The sequence below is a fragment of the Apodemus sylvaticus genome, chromosome 3 (assembly GCF_947179515.1).
Source record: "Apodemus sylvaticus chromosome 3, mApoSyl1.1, whole genome shotgun sequence".
Lineage (NCBI taxonomy): Eukaryota > Metazoa > Chordata > Mammalia > Rodentia > Muridae > Apodemus > Apodemus sylvaticus.
In genome coordinates, this window is record NC_067474.1 from 140264411 (window position 1) to 140284158 (window position 19748).

General features: G+C 46.1%; 1 protein-coding gene across 2 annotated transcripts in view; it reads left to right on the forward strand.

The window, feature by feature from the left end:
• Clspn (claspin) overlaps window positions 1-11217 on the forward strand; it is a 36034-nt gene extending 24817 nt beyond the window's left edge. Inside the window, exons 17-26 of one of the 2 annotated variants that reach the window (XM_052177374.1) lie at window positions 214-289; window positions 695-792; window positions 4202-4366; window positions 4469-4590; window positions 6010-6137; window positions 7343-7445; window positions 8027-8109; window positions 8310-8471; window positions 9443-9573; window positions 9807-11217. In XM_052177374.1, coding sequence (XP_052033334.1) covers window positions 214-289; window positions 695-792; window positions 4202-4366; window positions 4469-4590; window positions 6010-6137; window positions 7343-7445; window positions 8027-8109; window positions 8310-8471; window positions 9443-9553 — 1048 coding nt within the window. In that variant the 3' untranslated portion in view covers window positions 9554-9573; window positions 9807-11217. The remainder of the gene's footprint in view (window positions 1-213; window positions 290-694; window positions 793-4201; window positions 4367-4468; window positions 4591-6009; window positions 6138-7342; window positions 7446-8026; window positions 8110-8309; window positions 8472-9442; window positions 9574-9806) is intronic. The other variant, XM_052177375.1, reaches the window with a different exon arrangement.
• The last annotated feature ends 8531 nt before the right edge of the window (window positions 11218-19748 follow it).

The window sequence follows — 19748 nt, forward strand, 5'->3', positions numbered from 1 at the left end:
CAACCTGGCATTGATGCGGATCTGGATTCAAAACTCCAGTTTTCACAGTTGCAGAGTGACTGCTTTAGCCTGCAAGCTCACAACACCTTCTTAAAAAGACAAAACACCACACTTCCTGCTTCTTAACAGAAATGACTGTGCTGGTGTCTTACGTCCTTAGCTTGGCCGGCTGCTTGTGGTGTGCTTTCAGTAACACGGTGTTTTGTCTTCTAGGGAGGAAGAGGGTGAAGAGGAGGAATTTGGAGACTTTCAGCTTGTTTCAAAGGAGAACGGATTTGCTAGTGATGAGGTAAGTGCAGAGAGAGTACAACCAAGCTCCACACAGGTACTCCCCTGCATCAGTTCTTGAGAATGCTGAGCTTAGCTTCTTACTAGAAGCAATGTCCTGTAATGACACGTGGGGACAGAACTTCATAAACCCTCTTGTTGCTTTCTGGTCTTGTCTCATGGTGCTGGAGCTCAAACCCAGGACCATGTGCCGGTAATCCCAGTACTTAGATGTCTGAGGTAGGTTTATGAGTTCAAGACCAGCCTGTACCACACAGCAAGACTGTCTACAAAGTAGAGTTTATGAACAGGGCAAAAGCACAGAGCTCTTGGTTATGTGCTCAGGGCAGGGCATCCCTCCCTCCCTCCCTCCCTGTGACCTGTCGTCAGTGTGTAATGAATGTCAGTGTGTGCTCTGACGCTGCAGGGTGGACACAGTGACTCTAGTGATGAAGAGCTGGCCCTGGACCTGGAGGACGATGAAGAGGAGCTCCTGAAGCAGTCTGAGAAGATGAAACGCCAAATGTAAGTGTTCTGTCCGTGCCTTCAGTTCTCCTGAGGTGTAGCTTCTTACCTTTTTACACAAATTTACTGGTTTGGTTTCTGCTTTTCATGATTAACATTTAAACAAATCCTTCATGTCCTTGAGGCAAATGAGAGGACTCAGCTGGTAAAAGTGCTTCCTGGGCAACCCTGACTGCCAGTCTCTCTAGATCCCTGATGGAAGCAGAAAGCCAGTTCCCAAAAGTTGTCCTCTGATCTCCGCACCTGTGCCATGGCACACACATGCACACAAATGAATACGTTTTTAAAAATCCTTCTTGTGGCCACTTCTTGAGTACTCAAGGATGGTTGTTTTCCTTAAGTGACATCAATACTAAATATCTCTCCATTCCTCCCAGACCCAATGACATCCTCAGTAGCGTTGTTTTCTACTTTCATCGTGTCCTGGAATAGTCTCTCTCTGCTCAGGTGTGCTCTGGCTTTTGCTAGCCAGGCGTTAGTCACATGACCCAAAATCAGAACTGAGTTGATCCCTGTGCCCAAAGGCTGTTGCCAATAACTTTGCTCCTGTGAAGTCTGTCATTCCTGGTTTTCTTGATTCTCATCTCGGGCAAATGGCCTGCTTAATCTTTTTATATTTAAAATATTTGTCACTCTGGTCATGAAAGTAAAACATTTATTTTAAAGTATTCCAAAGAATGCATGAGCTGGGGGTACAGGTCATTTGGTAGAGGGCTTGCCTTGTATGAGTGAGGCTCTGGGCTTAATCTCTACCACATACCACTAAAGACACAGGTAGGTAGGTGGGTGGTGGGTAGGACTGGAGGGATGGACAGATGGACAGAGGATGAAGTGGAGCTCAATAGTAAAGCACTGCATAGTATGCATAAGGTCCTGGGTTTGCCCCCAGCACCACAAACACAAAGGGAAGGATGGGGGAGGGGGAAGGAGAGCAGGGAGGGGGCTGTCCATATCGATTGGCCAGTTTGTATGTGAAAATATTGATAATAGATTTCCTCATATCTTTTTTATATAATATTCTTATACATCTGAGATTTAAATAATTTTCCTATGTGTTTAATTTTGCATCCTGACTTTTCCTCATAGCATATCCATTGTATTGTAATATTAAAGAAGTTTCACAAACATAACTTAATAAAGATTCAGTAACATGTCCCGGATGTCATATTGATCTCTATTAGATTTATATTGTTGCTTTTGGCCTGGCATTTCATCCTCTTAGGATCCAGCTGGGGTTCTCATTTGTCACCTGTCACTTTAACTTTTTTGTATTACTTTAGGATATAATCAGATCTTTTCCCCCCAGAGGTAATATTTGTTAAACTTTATTTAGCTGCAGAGGTCTTCAAATCAGCCCTTAAAGAATGGTAACCAAAGATGACCTGCTCAGCGGCATTACTGAGAAGCCTGGAGCTAATGGCCCTTGAAGGGGCTCGGCAGGAAGCCTAGGATTTAGAGGGAAATACAATATAAGTCTTTGATTAAGAGGTCATCTTACAAGCTAGGCATGGTGGCCTTGCATTTAATCCCAGCACTGGTCTATATAGTGAACTCCAGGACAGCCAGGGTTATGTAAGGAGAATATGTCTCAAAAAGAAAAGAGTCATCTATCAGACCCATCAAATTTCTGCTTCTTGTGACCATAGAGAAGAGGACTTTGAAGGCTGCCTTCCTAAGGAGAATAAAGTTGGAAAAATTAACAGACCTGCTGGTGGTGAGGCCTGTGACGACCTACTTGGATGCTCATCTGGGACAATGATAAGCCAAGGTCACCCTGGCCTACAGAGTTTTAGCTTGCCTAGGCAACTTACTAAGAAGTATCTCAACATGTAAGAGTAGAGCTGAACTTTGGAGGGGCTTAGAGAACAGCCTAGCATGTTCAAGGCTATAGACTCAGTCTCCAGGACCTCACCAGAAAAGGAAATAGAAAAGACAAACTGTAATGGTGTCGAGCAACAGGGAGTCTTTCTGTATCAGATTGTTCTCTAAGCACTGATGGGCTTAAGTACAAACCAAACTAGTTTGAACCTTCTAGCAGGTACTCCTAAATATGTAGTAAATATTAAGAGATTTCTGGGACCAGGTGATGGCTCTGGGTGAAGCTGGTAGCTATGCAAGCCTGATGACCTGAGTTCAATCTCCAGAACCCACATATTGGAAGGAAGGAAGGAAGGAAGGAAGGAAGGAAGGAAGGAAGGAAGGAAGGAAGGAAGGAAGGAAGGAAGGAAAGAAGAAAGGAAAGAAGAAAGGAAAGAAGAAAGAAAGGAAGGAAGGCAGCTGGGTGTGTTGATGTGCATTTATAATTCCCAGAACCTTAAGATATTGGAGAATGGGGGACTAGAGAGATGGCTCAGCGGTTAAGAGTACTGGTACTGTACTTCCAGAGGACCCAGGTTCAGTTCTTGGCACCCACATGGTGGCTCTCAACCATCTATAACCTAGTTACATGGGATCTGACATCCCCTCTTATCTTCTGTAGGCACTGCAAGCATGTGGTGCACAGACATATACTCAGGCAAAACACTCATAAATTAATCAAGTAATTTTAAATGTTTTTTTTTTGGTTGGTTGGTTTGGGGTTTGATTGGTTGGTTGATTGATTGATTGACTGATTGATTGATTGATTGATTCTTAAACAGAGCTTGTAGGCCAGCTAGCCTGGACTATACAGTGAAGCAGCTGAAACAGATATCCCATAACAGTGGAAGCCTTGAGCCACCATCCACAAGGTGTCCCCAGACCTGCATGCAGGCACTTACACACAAAATACATTTTTAAAGTTTTTTGCCTGTATGATTGCCCAAGCTAGGTTGAGTCCACATCTCCTATGTAGTTGGTCTCTCTGAGCCTCCTTACACGATTTCTATACGAACATCTCTACTTTCTTCCAGAATGAGTAGCATTTTAGGGTTATAGCTTCTAGACTCCTCACATCTTAGGCATTCTCTTTAACTATCAAATGTCAAAAGGTAATAGGCTGATGGTACCACCTGTAAAGTACAGCAACTGCACATGGCCTGGGTTATGTCCAGTGTTTAAATATCAAAAGAGTACTTGATATTATCAAAGTGTTATTACAAACTGAAGCCTACTGTTAATGGCTCTACATTCTGCCTTCCTTTTTTATTAACCCTTCGGCTACCTCACATGTACATAATGCATTCTGCTCACATTCTCTGCCCTCTCTTTCTCCCCAGTCCTGACAGCCAGCACCCCTCATCTCGCTAACCCCATCCTACTTTCAGCTGTGTTTTTGCTCTGACTTCCTGGGTTTGATGAGGGCCATCATGTGGGAGTATCTACCCACTGGGACAGGGATAACCACAGTGGCTTTCTGCTTTTCTCACTATTTCCATATTCTGTGTATGCATCCACTGTCTAGTCTCTAATCTTTCCAATTGCTTTCTAGGAGACTGAAGAAATACTTGGAAGATGAGGCAGAGGTGTCAGGCAGTGACGTGGGAAGTGAAGACGAGTATGATGGCGAAGACATTGATGAATACGAAGAGGATGTCATTGATGAGGTGCTTCCATCTGATGAGGAGCTGGAGAGTCAGGTCAAGAAAATACACATGTTAGTATTCTAAGGAGCCCCTCTAAGCAATAAGATGCCCAAGGCAGCCATGTCACCAAGCAGATGGTCCTGGTGTCCAACTCCTTGTTGTTTCTGTTGTAGGAAAACCATGTTGGATGACGATAAGCGGCGACTGCGGCTGTATCAAGAACGGTACCTTGCTGACGGGGATCTGCACAGCGATGGGCCTGGACGAACAAGAAAATTCCGATGGAAACACATAGGTATCTTGGTCCTTTAGAAAGAAATGGTTCCAATATACATATTTGTCCACTTTAAGATGGTAGATAGCAATCAGAAGTAAACCAGGAGGCTGGAGATAGAGCTTAGTGGGTAGAATGCTTACCTAGTATACAGATGCTCTGAGTTCTATGCCCAGTAACACATTAGAAAACAACTGGGCATGGCCGTATGCCAAGGACTTATCTCAGCGTAGAGAGGGGTTCTTACAAAGGGGGTATCTGAGAGCAGTGTCAAATCTTGGGTCCAAGCTGACAGCCTATGTTCTGCTCGAGACAGCTTTCCAGAATGATCTCTTCCTATGTTCTGCTCTCGAGACAGTTCTCTTGCTGTTCTAAAAACTCTCTGGGTAGTTCATCTCTTGCAGATAAAAGGCCCAGTTTCTTATTTTACATATTAATTCAGTCATAACCCCATTTTGATTATCCCATGACTCAGCCCCTTGATTCTTACAGACAACAAACACTAACACAAACAATAAGATAGCTGGATGGGACTTTACCTTGAAATTACCACTCTGACCATGCCTGGACCTAAATTATCTCTGTCCCTGGAAAACCTCTAACTCAGGAATCACCTGCCTTTGTAAATATAAACAAAAAACTTAGCTGGTTAGGATCTTGCCTTACAATCACCGCTCCCTAATTTTCTTAATCTCTTTCCTTAGTATCTTTCTGACAAGCTGGCTCATAGTGCAGCTGCCTCTGTTCTTTAGATCTGTGAAGCTCCTTATACAATTCATATTGCATCCTTATATTTTGCATAGTTGAGAAATTATATAGTTTTGAACTCGTGTTTTCAGCGTTCTGTCCCATAGCCTTAAGGACTGTCCTGACAGTCACAGCATTCCACCATTTTGCTAGACATGTCCTTGCCTCCCAGACTAATGCTGTCTCTGATTATCATGGAATCATTAACCTTGGCAGAGGACATTCCTTAGAGGAGAAACGTGAAAATATGCACACTATTATACAAACAAGCCTTTCACCCACAGGAAGTGTTGACACTTGAGGCTCACACCCTGCTGGCTCTGTTCAGGGGCAGGAAACCATGTCATACTGTCCCTTACATGGCCGAGCTGGACTCGGCAGTGGTGCATGCCTATAATCCTTAGATTTGGGAGGTAGAGGAAGGACAACCAGGAGGTAATATCATCCTTAGCTCCATAGCAGGTTCAGTGCCAACCTGGCTACCTGTGACCCTTTCTGGGGAAAAAAGCACAAACAGAAAGCTACCTGCACACCAGGACATGCGGTAGATGTAGCTGTATCCATCGATTTCATTTTGTGGCTAGGAAAGGTTTATGTCAAAATGTTCAGCAGATATGGGTTTGTTTTGTGTCTGTCTGACCACTCCCTCTGTGAGGATTCCCAAATGCTAAAGGCCTTACCTCTTTCCTTCAGACGATACCTCCCAGATGGATCTGTTTCACAGAGACTCCGATGATGATCAGGTTGAAGAACAGCTTGACGAGACCGAAGCCAAGTGGAGGAAGGAGCGAATTGAACGAGAGCAGTGGCTTCGGGAACAGGTAGAAAGAGTCTAAGAAAATTGCCTGTTCTGACCAAGTTTGGGGTGGGAAAGATTCAGCCACTTCACCAGCCATATAAACTTAGCAACAACATGTTTACTCCTTTAAATTTTTAAATTCTGGGGTTTGCTTCCTCCTCATACACACACACACACACACACACACACACTGAAAAGGTCACCATAAGTAACTCTGGTTAACTGTCCAATGTTAAAAAAAATATGTATTTTAGTGATGGGAGTTGTGCCACATGCCTTTAATCCCAGTATTTGGATGGCAGAGACAAGTAGATCTCAGCTAGCCCAAACGACATAATGAGACCTTGTCTCAAAATTATGAAATACGTGATTTTTTTTAAGTATGTGCATTTGAGTACAGTGCCTGTGGGGGCCAGAAGAGGGCATCAGGTCCCTTGGAGCTAGAGGTCCAGGCAATTGTGAGCTGCCTACATGCATGCTGGGAACCAAACTTGGGTCCTGTAGAGGAGCAGCACGTGTTTCTTACCACTCAGCCACCTCTCCAGCCCTTTTGTGTTTTTGGCTAAGGCAGTGAAGCTTGTATAAAGGAGAACAAATGGTAGTAGCCGATCTTTACAACCCGGCCCATCTTTTCTTTGTATATATTGTATTTTTTGTATATCTTCTTTTTGTATATTTTACTATTTTTTTGTTTATTTTGTTTTTTCTGAGACAGCATTTTACTATGTATTTCTCCTGTCCTGGAACTCACGCTGTAGGCCAGGCAGCCTCAAACTCATAGACATCCACCTGCCTCTGCCTCTGGAGTGCGAGGATTAATGGCCCAGCCTTTAATTTTATTGTGTATATCTGGGTGTTTTGCCTACATATATGTCTGTGTACCACATGTGTGCCTGGTGCCAGCAGAGCCCAGAAGAGGTTCCCTGCAAATGGAGCTACAGACAGTTGTGAGCTGCCATATGGGTTCTAGGAGTTGAACCCAGATCCTTTGGAAGAGCAGCCAGTGCTCTTAACTACTGAGCCGTCTCTCCAGCTCCTTCTACTGACTGTTTAGGAAAGCTGACAGTAATCTAATGATGCATGAGCTTGTTTTGTTTATGTTAGAGACAGAGGCTGGTCTGTCATGTATTCCAGACTGGCCTTGAAACCTGCCTCAGAACTCCAAGTACTGGGATTACAGGCATGTATCACCATACCTGGCTAATACTGTATGATCTTCATGTTCAGGCTCAACAGGGGAAGATTGCTGCTGAAGAAGAGGACATTGGGGAAGACAGTCAGTTTATGATGCTAGCCAAGAAAGTCACAGCCAAAGCGCTGCAGAAGAATGGTGAGCTCTTCCTTCTTTTTCTGTCTGGCAGCTTGGATCATGAGTGCTGGTGCCTTGGAGGGGACTCTAACCTTCAGGGACTGTGGCAGCTAACATAAGCTGTTCTGTAATACTGTCTTAAAGGAGCCATCGAGGTGAGGAGAGGCAGGAGTTGTCTTAAACTATTGGTCTCTTAAGCTATTGGTCAGTAGAAATTGTATTTGGGTTTATGGAGTTGCTTTGCTTCAAGTTTTGAGGCTTGGCTGGTGAATTATGGCTTCTCTCTGATTTGCCCAGGATTTGTCCACTCAGTTATTAGGGCTGGCATTTGAACACTGGTGCATCGAACTCCAGAACTTTAGAACATTCATAGACCACAGCACCAACTACTGTTTTCTCTTACATTAGTTTTTGTTAATGATTAATTAACAAGCTCAACTTCATTGTTTCCTTAGTGACACTTGCTATAGTTTTAAAGTCATGAGTATAAAATAAACAGAGTTCTTATTACGTCAGCTTTTAAGGCTTCTTAGCTTGTTTAAATATAGAAGGAGTTGTACCCAGCTTTGACCAGAACACTTCTTTCTGTGTTTTCATTCCAGCCAGTCGTGCTGTGGTTGTTCAGGAACCAAAGTCTATGCTCAGTAACCCTTTTGAATCCATCACACCAGGAGGCGCTCACCAGGTTAGTTGGGACCATGTTAATTTGACATCGTGGTCTGTAGATCAGTCTGTCATCCAGGGAGGGAGGTGGACACAGGCCATGGGAAGTTCTTGCATAAGGTAGCAATGCATCCCCTCAGTACCAGGGTAGGCAGACAGGGTAGACATCCTCCTTCTTTTTGGCATGTGTGGTTTGATATCAGGTAACTCTTCTTTCCCTAGCTGAAGACAGGCTCCCTGCTAAACCAGCCCAAAGCTGTGCTTCAGAAACTCGCTGCCCTGTCTGACCTCAACCCCAGCGCTCCCCGAAACTCAAGAAACTTTGTCTTTCATACGCTTTCTCCCACCAAGACAGAGACAGCAAAGGACTCATCTAAGCCTCAGGTAGGGATGGATATGTGGAACTTCCCAAATAGCGTTTACTTGTGGGGATTTGTTTTTTAAAGATTAGTTTGTGCCGGGCGTGGTGGCACACGCCTGTAATCCCAGCACTTGGGAGGCAGAGGCAGGTGGATTTCTGAGTTCGAGGCCAGCCTGGTCTACAGAGTGAGTTCCAGGACAGCCAGGGCTGCACAGAGAAACCCTGTCTCGGAAAAAAAAAAAATTAGTTTGTATTTTACCTGCATGTATGTACATGTGTGTGTCTGGTACCTGCGGAGGCCAGAAAAGGGGTGCCAGAAAGATCTCCTGGGACTGGGGTTACAGACAGCTGTTAAACTGTGGGTGCTGGGAAGAGAATCTGGTCCTCTGCAAGAAAAGCAGAGCCATCTCTCTTAACCACTGAGCCATCTCTCCAGTCCCAGAGTTAATTTTTATTCTTTAAAAAATTGTGTGTGTGTGTGTGTGTGAGAGAGAGAGAGAGAGAGAGAGAAGTGGGTAAGGGAACTTACTGTGCAAGCATGAGGATCTGAGTCTGAATCTTAGCACATATAGTTGGCAGGCACAGAGAAAGGCTGCTGGCCACCTATCCTAGCCGAAGTGTCAAACTTTGTGTTCCGAGACAGACTGTCTAAAAGCAGCACATCACAGAGCAATGGAAGAAGATTCCAGCATCCTCCTGCATCCATGCATGCACATGGTGTGCACCATGCACCACATGCATACATCACACACACACCCAAAAAAGTAAAATAAAATGAAATAAAAATTCTTATCTAACAGCTGTTATAGTGTTAGAATGTTTTACATCTCAAGAATTTATAGGGGAGCTGCTACTCCAATGGACTTTTAAATTTGTCTTCAAACTTTGTGTTTTGTCTGTTAATGATCTGTGCTTTAACTGAGTCACTGAAGAACTCACTGAAGGAAAGCATTTGTTTGTCTTGAGCTGGCCCCCACTCCTGTGTTCTCTCTAGGTGAAAAGAAGGGGATTATCGTCAATGATGTCACCGTCTCCTAAGCGGCTAAAGACAAGCGGTAGCAGCCCAGGACCAAAGCGAAGCATCTTCAGATACTTGGAAAGCTAACACCATCCAGGATGCCAGAGGTACTCACAGGAGCCCTGGCACGGAGGGGCGGGCCTGCTGCTTCCCTCAGAATCAGCGCACTGTGAGCAGAGCTTCCCTTCTCCCCAGCACACAGCTCTCCACGGCAGTTTTCTTTCCTAGTGTTATTTTTCAGTTTGGCCACCAATCCTAGCAGTGCAGAGTTCCCAGCATCGACTTACAGAATAATTGAAGTCTCACTTCTTCCGTTAAGCACTTGACATTTTTTTCCTAGCAGTTTCCTGGGTTGACACCACTTTCGAATAGAGGTGTTCGGAGAAGGAAGAAAGTGTGGCATTATAGAAAATTACAGAAAGCACTGAAAGCCAGCCCTGGGATGAAGCCTCCACAGCCACACAACCCTTAACACGGTAACAGGCCAAGAATCATGAACCTGGCTGTTGCACCGCCCTGTTCCTTCTTGTGTCGTGTAAGCTTCTAGCCTTGATCTCTGATTAACCTTTATCGCCTTTGAGATAAGGACTCAAGCTGGTACCTAGTTCAGAAAGAGCTTATCCCTCACTTTCTGCAGTGTGGGAGGAAGATAAAGGGTTATACCCAGGGTCCACCCACACTGGATAATCTATGGAGAACAGACCTTCGCTGGGACTAGAGTCTCAACTTAAAGCATTTGTTCGAGAGCCTCCCTCCCTTCTGCAGAAACCCGACCACTATTTATTGCTGCTCTCGGGCTGAGTTTTTTGCCGTGGCCATCAGAGGACATTTTAATATTTCATCACTAATGTTGAGAGCAGACCGGTAGACTTTAATGAGAACCTTGAAGGGAACTGCCATTAGTGGCTTTCTTCGACCGGCCACTGGGCTTTCAGAAACAGCAGTTCTCCCTTCAGAGGCGGATTCAGCCTTGCAGGTGAATGCTGGGCTTCAGCGTCGACAGCTGAGCGTGGGAAGCTGGATGAGGTTGTGTCCATCTTTTATTGAGAGACATAAAGCAGCCTATTCAACTGATGGAATTAAGATGTAGGTTTTCTGTTAGGTGCTGGGGCTTTTTGGTTTTGTTTTTTTTCTAATACTCAGGATGCTGACTCGGACAGAACATACATTTGTATATTTGTAATCTTGTAACGGGAGAAATGTGTATAAAGCTGTTTTAATATGTATGTAGGTTTTCAATAAATCTCATTGCCTTGAGGGCAGGGTTTGCTGTCCAGCTTCAGTGTTCATTCATCAGTCAGTGCCTAAGTTGAGAGAGGTTTCACTTTTAAGACGTTCCCTCCCAGGGACTCAGCGTCCAGCATAAAGGGTGCTGCAGCTGCCCTTCACCGTCTTCTCCACCCCCAGGAAGTGGTCAGAGAAACCACTCAGTGGTCTGAATTCAGAGATGCTCAGGAGAGGCTTCGTACATTATACCTCCTCTGAGACACTGCTTCTTGGCCGGCCTCCATGTACTTCAGCGTTACTCTGGATCCAAGGTGATGTTATTGCTGCTAAGTGTTATGAAAAGCGTCTAATGTAGGCACCCCTCACCCCCTGAGCCGCAAAGCCGAGAAGTGAGGCTACAGACCCCCCTTTCTCCATACGCCTGTGAGTGTTAAGTTACCTGGGAGCTAACTGAGGGCCTTGCCTAGGCTCCAGCCTCCCCACACACTCTCCTTGGGAGAAATGAAAAAAAAAAAAAAAAAGAACTGACCACTAACTAGAAGAAAAGCAGGGGCTGGAGAGGTGCCTCAGTGGTTAAGAGCACTGACTGCTCTTCCAGAGGTCCTGAGTTCAAATCCCAGCAACCACATGGTGGCTCACAACCATCTGCAGTGGAGATCCAATGCCCTCTTCTGGTGTGTCATTCATAAATAAATAAATAAATAAATAAATAAATAAATAAATAAATAAATAAATCGTTTGAAAAAGAAAAGAAAATCAGTACCTGAGAAATCTGGGAAATAAAATGCTTTTCTTTTGAGTCTCTGGGTAAATGCATTCTTTTTTCTTTCCCTTGCTACATTTCATTTCATTTATGCTTGTGTGTATGTGTGGACACACATGTAGGAATAAGAGGATGATTTGCAAAAGTTGGTGTTCTCCTTCCAGCATCTAAGCCTTGGGGGCTGAACCTCTCAGGTTTGGCAGCACGGGCCTTTGCCTGCTGAGCCGTTTTGCTGGCCCCCAGGAACATACTCTTTAGCTTGCGATGACAAGCTGTTCTGTTCTGTCTATTTGTTTCCCAGAAGAATGCCTCAGAGACTCTTTATGTTTGAATAAATGCCTAGGCCATAAGCTTGGGTTTGTTCCTCGACTTACCTAACCCTTTATTCTAGTCTGTGTCTGCCACATAGTTACCTCTCCTCAGTTTCAGGAGTCCGTCTCCTCCAGAGGCCCCATGCCTGACTCTATCCCAGAGTTCCTTTCTCTCTCCTATTTTTCTGCCTCAGCTAGTAGGCCATCAGTCTTTTACTGGCCAGTGGTGCTTCCATACAGTGCACAAGAAGTTCTCGCTACACTTCAGAGAAGAAAAGATGTTGTCTTTAACTATAGGTTACTTTTCATTATGAAAACATACCTGCCAGAAGTCTTTCTCAGCTTCCACCTTTTTAACGCAATTGAAGATGCCATTTGTCCAGGGTACTGAGCCACCAGCATCCCGTTCTGACTCCTAGTCGGACTCAGCTCCACCATCTTAGAAACTGCCTGTTAGGAGGAATCAGAGCCTAAGTCTGGGGGATACTATGTCAGTGTCAGCCCTTTGTCTCTTCCTTGTTGTATACATAAGCAGGGGCAGGCAGTACTGAAGTCATTTAAACCAGTCTCTATCTTATCTAACCACACTGTGTAGTCTCTTCCTATAAAGTATCAAATTATATTCCTCAAATCTGTGGAGGCCAAGCCTCTCAGATCTCCATAGGATCCCTTGTCATCCCCACTTCTCTGTAAACTTTCTGGTTTGAGTTTTTTTTTTTTTTTCTTTGTTGTTGCTGGGTGTTTTTGTTTTGATTTGAGACAAGATTTCTTTATGTAGCCCTGGCTAGCCTGGAACTTGGCTCTGTAGTCTAGACTGGCCTCAAACTCATCCTAAATACTGGGACTAAAGCTGGGATTAAAGGCGCGTGCCACCACACCGGCTTAAAAGTTGTTTTGTTTGGTTTGGTTTGGTTTGTTTTTTTGGGTTTGTTTTTTTTTTTTGGGGGGGGGGGGGGTTGAGACAGGGTTTCTCTATGTAGCCCTGGCTGTCCTGGAACTCACTCTGTAGACCAGGCTGGCCTCGAACTCAGAAATCCACCTGCCTCTGCCTCCTAAGTGCTGGAATTAAAGGTGTCTGCCACCACTGCCCAGCTAAAAGTTCATTTCTAATGGCTTAGAGGCTGCTCTTCCAGAGGACTTGAGTTCAGATCCCAGTAGCCATGTCATATGACTCACAGTTGCCTGTAACTCCAGCTCCAGGGGAACCCAATGCCTCTCACCTCCCCCAGGCACGTGCACTCTCACACACAAACTCACCCTAACACGTCATTTTAAAATAATATAAATCTTGAAAAAAGTAAGTTATCACTGTTCCCCAAGAAGAGTGTTCTCGTCCGTTTCCAGGCCTTTCTCTAGGTTCTTATAACTTGTATCTGGAATCAGCTCGCTTATTCCGGCTCTGCAGCCAGTGCTATGCTCTGAATTTCAGCTTCTTCCCAGGTGACGCAGTAGTCTCCTGATGTCCCCACTTCTGCTTTTGCTTCTCTTGCATCCAATCTACACAGCAACCAGAAGGTGACCTTTACACATGCGTAATGTGTGGAGGATGCACTGTCTCACTTAAACCTCTCTCCAGGGAAGGGTTGGTGTTCACTAGCAGGGTATTTGCTTAGCAGGCATAAGGCTTGGGTTGCAATCCCTAACAACAAAAACCAATTTTTCACAGTTGGGTGTGGTAATGAATGCCTATAATCCTAGCACTCAATAGGATTGCAGAGGCAGGAGGATACCTTAGGTTAGAGGTAAGCCTGAGGTTGTGGTTCAAGCCTGCAGGGCGCTGTAATAGTGAAACCCTGTGTAACAGAGGCTGAAGAAGGGGCTGGAGAAATGGCTCAGCGGTTAAGAGCATTGGCTGCTCACCTAGGGATCCTGAGTTCAATTCCCAGCAACCACATGGTAGCTCTCAACCATCTATGAGATCTGATGCCTTCTTCTGTCTGAGTCTGAATCTCTCCTCTGTCATACAGGAATACATGCAGATAGAATGCTCATATACGTACATAAGTAAATCTTAAAAAAAAAAAAAAAAAAAAAAAAAGAAAGAAAGAAAAGAAAGAAAAACAAAAACAACTAGGGGCCAGAGAGATGGCTCAGCAGGTAAGAACACTTCATGGGTTTAGTTCCCAGCACCCACATGGTGGCTTCGAGCTACCTAAACCATCTGTCCTATTTTTGTATTTTTGAGGAAAGAATTTACAGTATAGCGGGACAATGGTGGCGCACGCCTTTAATCCCAGCACTTGGAAGGCAGAGGCAGGTGGATTTCTGAGTTCGAGGCCAGCCTGGTCTACAGAGCGAGTTTTAGGACAGCCAGGGCTACACAGAGAAATCCTGTCTCAAAAAAACTAAGAAAAAAAAAAAAGAAAGAAAGAAAAAGAAAAAGAAAGAAAGCAAAAGCTTTCCAGTGTAGGATGTAGTAGTAGAAATGACCGTGAGACTCTGTATGTGGCGTGACCTTAGATAAATCATTCTCTAGTCTTTACCCTTCAAATGGAGGATGCGTGTGGACACTACCTTTATGCAGCTCACTGGGTTATGGCTGGTCTAAAGGTACGGTGGAATGTGGCATGATTATCCATATCTCGCAGGCTGCTCAAGAAGGGGTGGGGCAGATGCCTGGGTGCACTGTGCTTAGGGGAAGCCACACCTCAGCAAAGCTCTGCCATCTCCCAGGCCATGGGGCTGATCCAGCAGCCAATGGCAGTCAGTGCTATTGTGAGACATTGACAGTTATAGGAATGGAGGCCCATGGGTATTGCCAGGACTCTCAAAGTGACCTAGGGAAATAGTGTGTAGTTGGCATCAGCCTCATAACCTTTTGAGAACAAGGCAGCAGATCTCTCTGTCCCTTAGGTGTAGCATCTTAGTTTTATCTGTGGCCTGCCAGTCCCCTCTTTCTGTCCCATCTTCTCTCACCTTAAAGGTTTTTCATTTTCAGTGTATTGATTTCGTCCTTCCCTGCAGTGGGGTACATAATGAGAAGAGGGAGTTTGAAGCAGCCACAGCCTAAGGGAGATTGGAGGAAGCTTTGGGGTCGAACACTTGGGTTCTTCGCTAATGTTCAGATGAAACTCTGCATGTGGTGTTTTTATGCCTGGTAGGCAGGTGGGCCAGCACTGGGGCGACAGAGCAGCGCCTGGCTCCAGGCTGGGGAAGCACTGGGCCCAGTCCAGGGGGGTGAAAGTGCTGGGGCCCGGTTAGGAGTGGACTGTGCTTTGGGCTTTTCAGCCCCCTCTTTCTCAGAGGCTGAGAGAAGGGGGGAGCTGATTGTTCTCCCCTTTCTTTGTTTGTCTTGTCTAATTTAACTTACGTTATTTATCAAAAAGACAGGTTATTTGGAAAGCCAGATGGACCCAGGCAAAAATCATCTGGGTTTTCTAAACGTGAAAAATTAGGTTCTGGGAGCCCAGGAGGGAAGACAGGGTGTGTGTGTGTATGTGTGTGTGTGTGTGTGTGTGCGCGCGCGCGCGCACGCGAGTGTGTAGTTGGGAGGAGAGAAATATTGAGTAAATGTCTCCAGTCATTCTCAGAAATTATAATATCCAAGGACCCCTCTCCCTCTTAATTCAAACTAAAATGAGAAAACTACTTTGTGTTGATGCCTGGAGTGCTGAAAGGTTCTGGTTTTGTTTTCTGAGACAGTCTCACTGTGTAGCCCAGGCTAGCCTCAAACTCACACACCTGCCTCTGCTTCCCAAGTTGTGGGTTTACAGAGGCATACTACAAGGATTGGAAAGGCTTAATTGATGGAGAATGAAAACAAGTCAGGGCTGTAACAGCAGTAGCTGACGGCTTTCTTTTCCTCAGTCTTTGTCTTCTTCTACAGAACAGGTAGATCCATGAGAAATACAGGGGGCTGAGGGCTTTCTGGAACACAGCTCCTTGCGTCCGCTTGGCCGTTGGTGGCTCTTACCTCTGGGAAGCAGGAACGAGCTGAAGCTGGGGCCTGTGGAACCGAACTCTCGGCTACAGCTGAGGCTATGCTCTGACTGCAAACCTCAGAGCACACACAGGCAGAACAGGGCCAAGGCCTTTTGTGGCCTGAAGAATCTTTGACAGCAGAAATAACACTTGTCCCATTGTGAGTATCATTTTTTAAAGTGTCATTGGACTGTGAAAGCCACTTAATAACTTGATCTCATCTGAATAATCTGACTTACTGCTTGCTCCACAGTTGGGAGGATTAAATAGGAAAAATGGAAATTGTCTGCCTCCAGGCCTGGCCCAGGAAGTCTCAGTGAATGACAGCTGGGTGAATGAGTCCACAATCTAAGTATTACGCTCGCCTGAGCATCCCAAGGCTCCAAGCATAGCAGGCCAGGAACTGGGACTAAGACACTGTCCTACTGAGCCCGGAGCCCAGAGCTTGTAGCCCAAGCTGAACCCGTGGTCCATTTAACATGTTTGGCGAACATCTCTGGTGTGTGGGGTGAACCCATCACGGAAGGCTTTACTGCTGGGAACACGATGAGGACAGCTTCCTGTGTTCTGTCCTTTGAGCCTAGCCTCAGCCACAGGGCACCCTGCAAGGCCCGGGCTCTTTCCAGCACAGCTCCCTTGCAGTGGTGACAGGTGTATAAAGACATGGTCCGCTCAGATCAGGTACGGATGACTCAGGACAGGCATTCTAAGCTCTGAGCTCCCGTGGGGACCTGAGACTGCCACAGGCTTATGTTGCCACTCAGTTTTCTTCACCTGATCCCGTTTCTTTCCTGTTTTTGTGGATAATGAGCCCAAAGACACTGGGGTTGTTCATTTGCTTGCATGATAGGGGTCTCATGTTACCCAGGCTGGCTTGGAACTTACTATAAACTTTTGGTCCTCTTGCCTCTTCTCTCTTGAGTGCTGGGATTACATCTTTGCCCCATGCACTGTTATGCATACCTAAGGCATTGCTGTGGTCCACTCCCAGCCAAAGAGCATGAGCACTTTTTTTTTCTTTTTGAGACAGAGCTTCCCTATGTAGACCACATATTCTTAGAGATCCCCCCTGGCTCTACCTCCTGAGTTCTATCTAGGATTAAAGGTTGGTGCCACCATGCCATGCAAAAAGAACTTCTTAGTTAACTTTCTGAGTGAACGCTCCGCTCAGCTCCGTATCACCTTCGTTCCTGAGGAATTCAACCTGTGAGCCCCTGAGGATGTGAGACTTGGAGGTCACCTGAAAAGATGGGATTTCAGCGTTGGCGGCGTTGATGGTTCTCTTTATGTCCACCAGAGGGCAGCAACCTCTTAGTAATCACCCCATTGAGGCTTCCAGGAAGGGGCTTGAGCCCTTCTCTTTTGGCCCCTTCTAGTCTCTGTATCCTCTCCCCTGATGTGTCTGTCTGCCCTTCTGAAGGAAGAAAACTCTCTGAACTCTCTAGGCTTTCGTCTGTCGGTTTCCAGCTCTCTTACCTCCAGCACTGAATATCAATCAGTCTTCCTACTGTTCCCTCCCCGTCCCAACCGGGCAACTTCCTTGCCTGGGATCTCCCACCGCTCCCTGGGAAGGCTCACAGTAGATTTGTTTTCTGTGTGACAAGGTAATTACAAGCTTGAAGCTTGGAGGCCCAGGGGCCAGTCTGAGGATGGTCACATCAACCTGACACTCCTGTTCTGCTAACATTATTGATTTTTTTTCAGTTTTATTTATTATGATTGTTTTTAAAAATGTCTGGCCTTGGTGACAGGAGCTATGAAGGTGGGAAGGCAAGTTTGCTTGTCATAGTTTTGTTCTTGAAGCTACTGGCCTTGGGGCTAGAGAGGTGGCTCAGTGGTTGACAGCATTAGATGTTCTAAGGGAGGACCCAGGTTCGATTCTCAGCATCCACGGAAGCAGCTCAGCACCATCCATAACTCCAGTACAAGGGGATTGTCATAGTCAGGGTTTCTATTCATGTACAAACATCATAACCAAGAAGCAAGGTGGGGAGGAAAGGGTTTATTGAGCTTACACTTCCACATTGCTGTTCATCACTAAAGGAAGTCAGGACTGGAACTCAAGCAGGTCAGGAAGCAGGAGCTGATGCAGAGGCCATGGAGGGATGTTTCTTACTGGCTTGCTTCCCCTGGCTTGCTCAGCCTGCTCTCTTATAGAACCCAAGAGCACCAGCCCAAAGGTGGTACCATCCACAAGGGGCCCTCCCCACTTGATCACCAATTGAGAAAATGCCCCACAGCTGGATCTCATGGAGGCACTTCCCCAACTAAAGTTCCTTTCTCTGTGATAATGCCAGCCTGTGTCAAGTTGACACACAAAACTAGCCAGTACAGGGATCTAACACCCTCCTCTGACCCACACCCAAAGGGCACTTGAGTTTATGAGATAGGGTTTCAACTATATAGCTGGACATCAGCACTGGCATGGGGCACAGGGATACATGCAGGCAAAATAAAAAAAAAAAAAAGTTAAAGAAAGAAACTACTTGTCTGACACTTGACATTCTTTGGGGAGGGAGGGGGCAGGGGATAGGTTCTTTCCTTTCCGTGGAGCCCAGGCTGTCCTCAAACTTACAATCCTCCTGCCTCAGTCTGCCAAATGCTAGGATTACTGGGTATGCACCACCGTGCCTACCTAGAGCTTACCTATTTGTATTCTGGTTCTCAGTCCCCAAGGTTCCCAGAGACTCCGCTACAGGAGTGTGGCTTGGCAGAAGAGTGGGGACAGCAAGAGCCTTGCCTTTGGCTGTCTGCGCTTTGTCTAGCATCCCTTCGTGGCTTTCCTACTGCCTATTAGTTTATTAATAAGCCGCTCAACACCCTGCTTCTTCCTTTGACCTACCCGTGCAGGCAGTTCTAAACCAAGCCACCCTATGTGCCCTGCAGTTGTATTTCTTTACTTCAGGGAGGGGTGTATACATGGGCCTCTATAGACCAACCGTGAGATGGGCACCAGGAGGAACTTGAGGAGACCCAGATTGGGTACAATGCCTGCCTGACCCCACCTAGGGCTTCCAAAAGCCTCCCTAACAGGGAAGAGGAACTTCACTCACGCTTTAGGCGATAAATGATGGGGGTGGGGAGTGAAGTCTCTGAACTTCAGTTGATGATGGTGGGAATTATCTGAGGCCCAGGGCGATTTGTGGGGCCACGTTCCCTGGAGCCTGTTTTCTCAGAGCGTGCCAAGAGAATGAATAAATCATTGTTCAGGGGCGGGATGCAGCTGCCGGGCTCCTCCCCTCGGCACATGCCTGACTTCAGCTCCTCCATTGAGGGCTGCTGGAGCAGAGCGCTTTATACACCCAGCTCCCCAAATCCTATTGAGACCTCCCCCTCCGCACGAGCCACTGGCTTCAAGCCCATTCAGCGTGGCCTTTTGTGCTAGGGGTTAAGTGGTTACATGTGGGGGACACCCAGAAAGGATCTGTCAGGCCCTGAAATGCTGCACTAATATGGTGCCCTCCTACTGATGAATGGGATGGGTGGAGGAGAGGTGGGCGGCCGGCGGGTGGGGAGGTGAGGGAAGAGGATTACGGAGCCCACAGAAGCAGCTGCTAAGAAGGGGTGTGCTCAGGAAAATGAGCAGGCACCCCCTTCCCTCACTGCCCTCTGTCTGCTTCTCTCTGGTCACTCTCACTGTGGGCTTGAAGCCAGTGCTGGGCTGTTCCACAACCTCAGCCTGTGGATTTGACTTCTCTGATCTCTTGGAAGGTGTTGGGAGAAGATATTCACTACCTGAAGGTGTTACAGAGTTTCCATGGTTTCAGTCAACCTTGTTCCTTTTCTCTTGGAGTAGGGGTAGAAAGAGTATCCATTTTCTGGGTTCTCTGCTGCAGAGGGTTTGACATTGCCCCACTGAACTTTAAAAGCCTTCCTTAGGCTTTGGATCCGGGACAGCCAAAGCTACCCAGAGAAACTCTGTCTCGGAAAAACAAAAACAAAAACCTTCCTTGGGGCTGGAGAGATGGAATAATAGTTAAAAAATCTTGCTGAGCAATACTGGGGTCCTAAGTCCAATCCCCAGAATCCATGGATCAGGCTTCTGCAAGTTGTCCTCTGA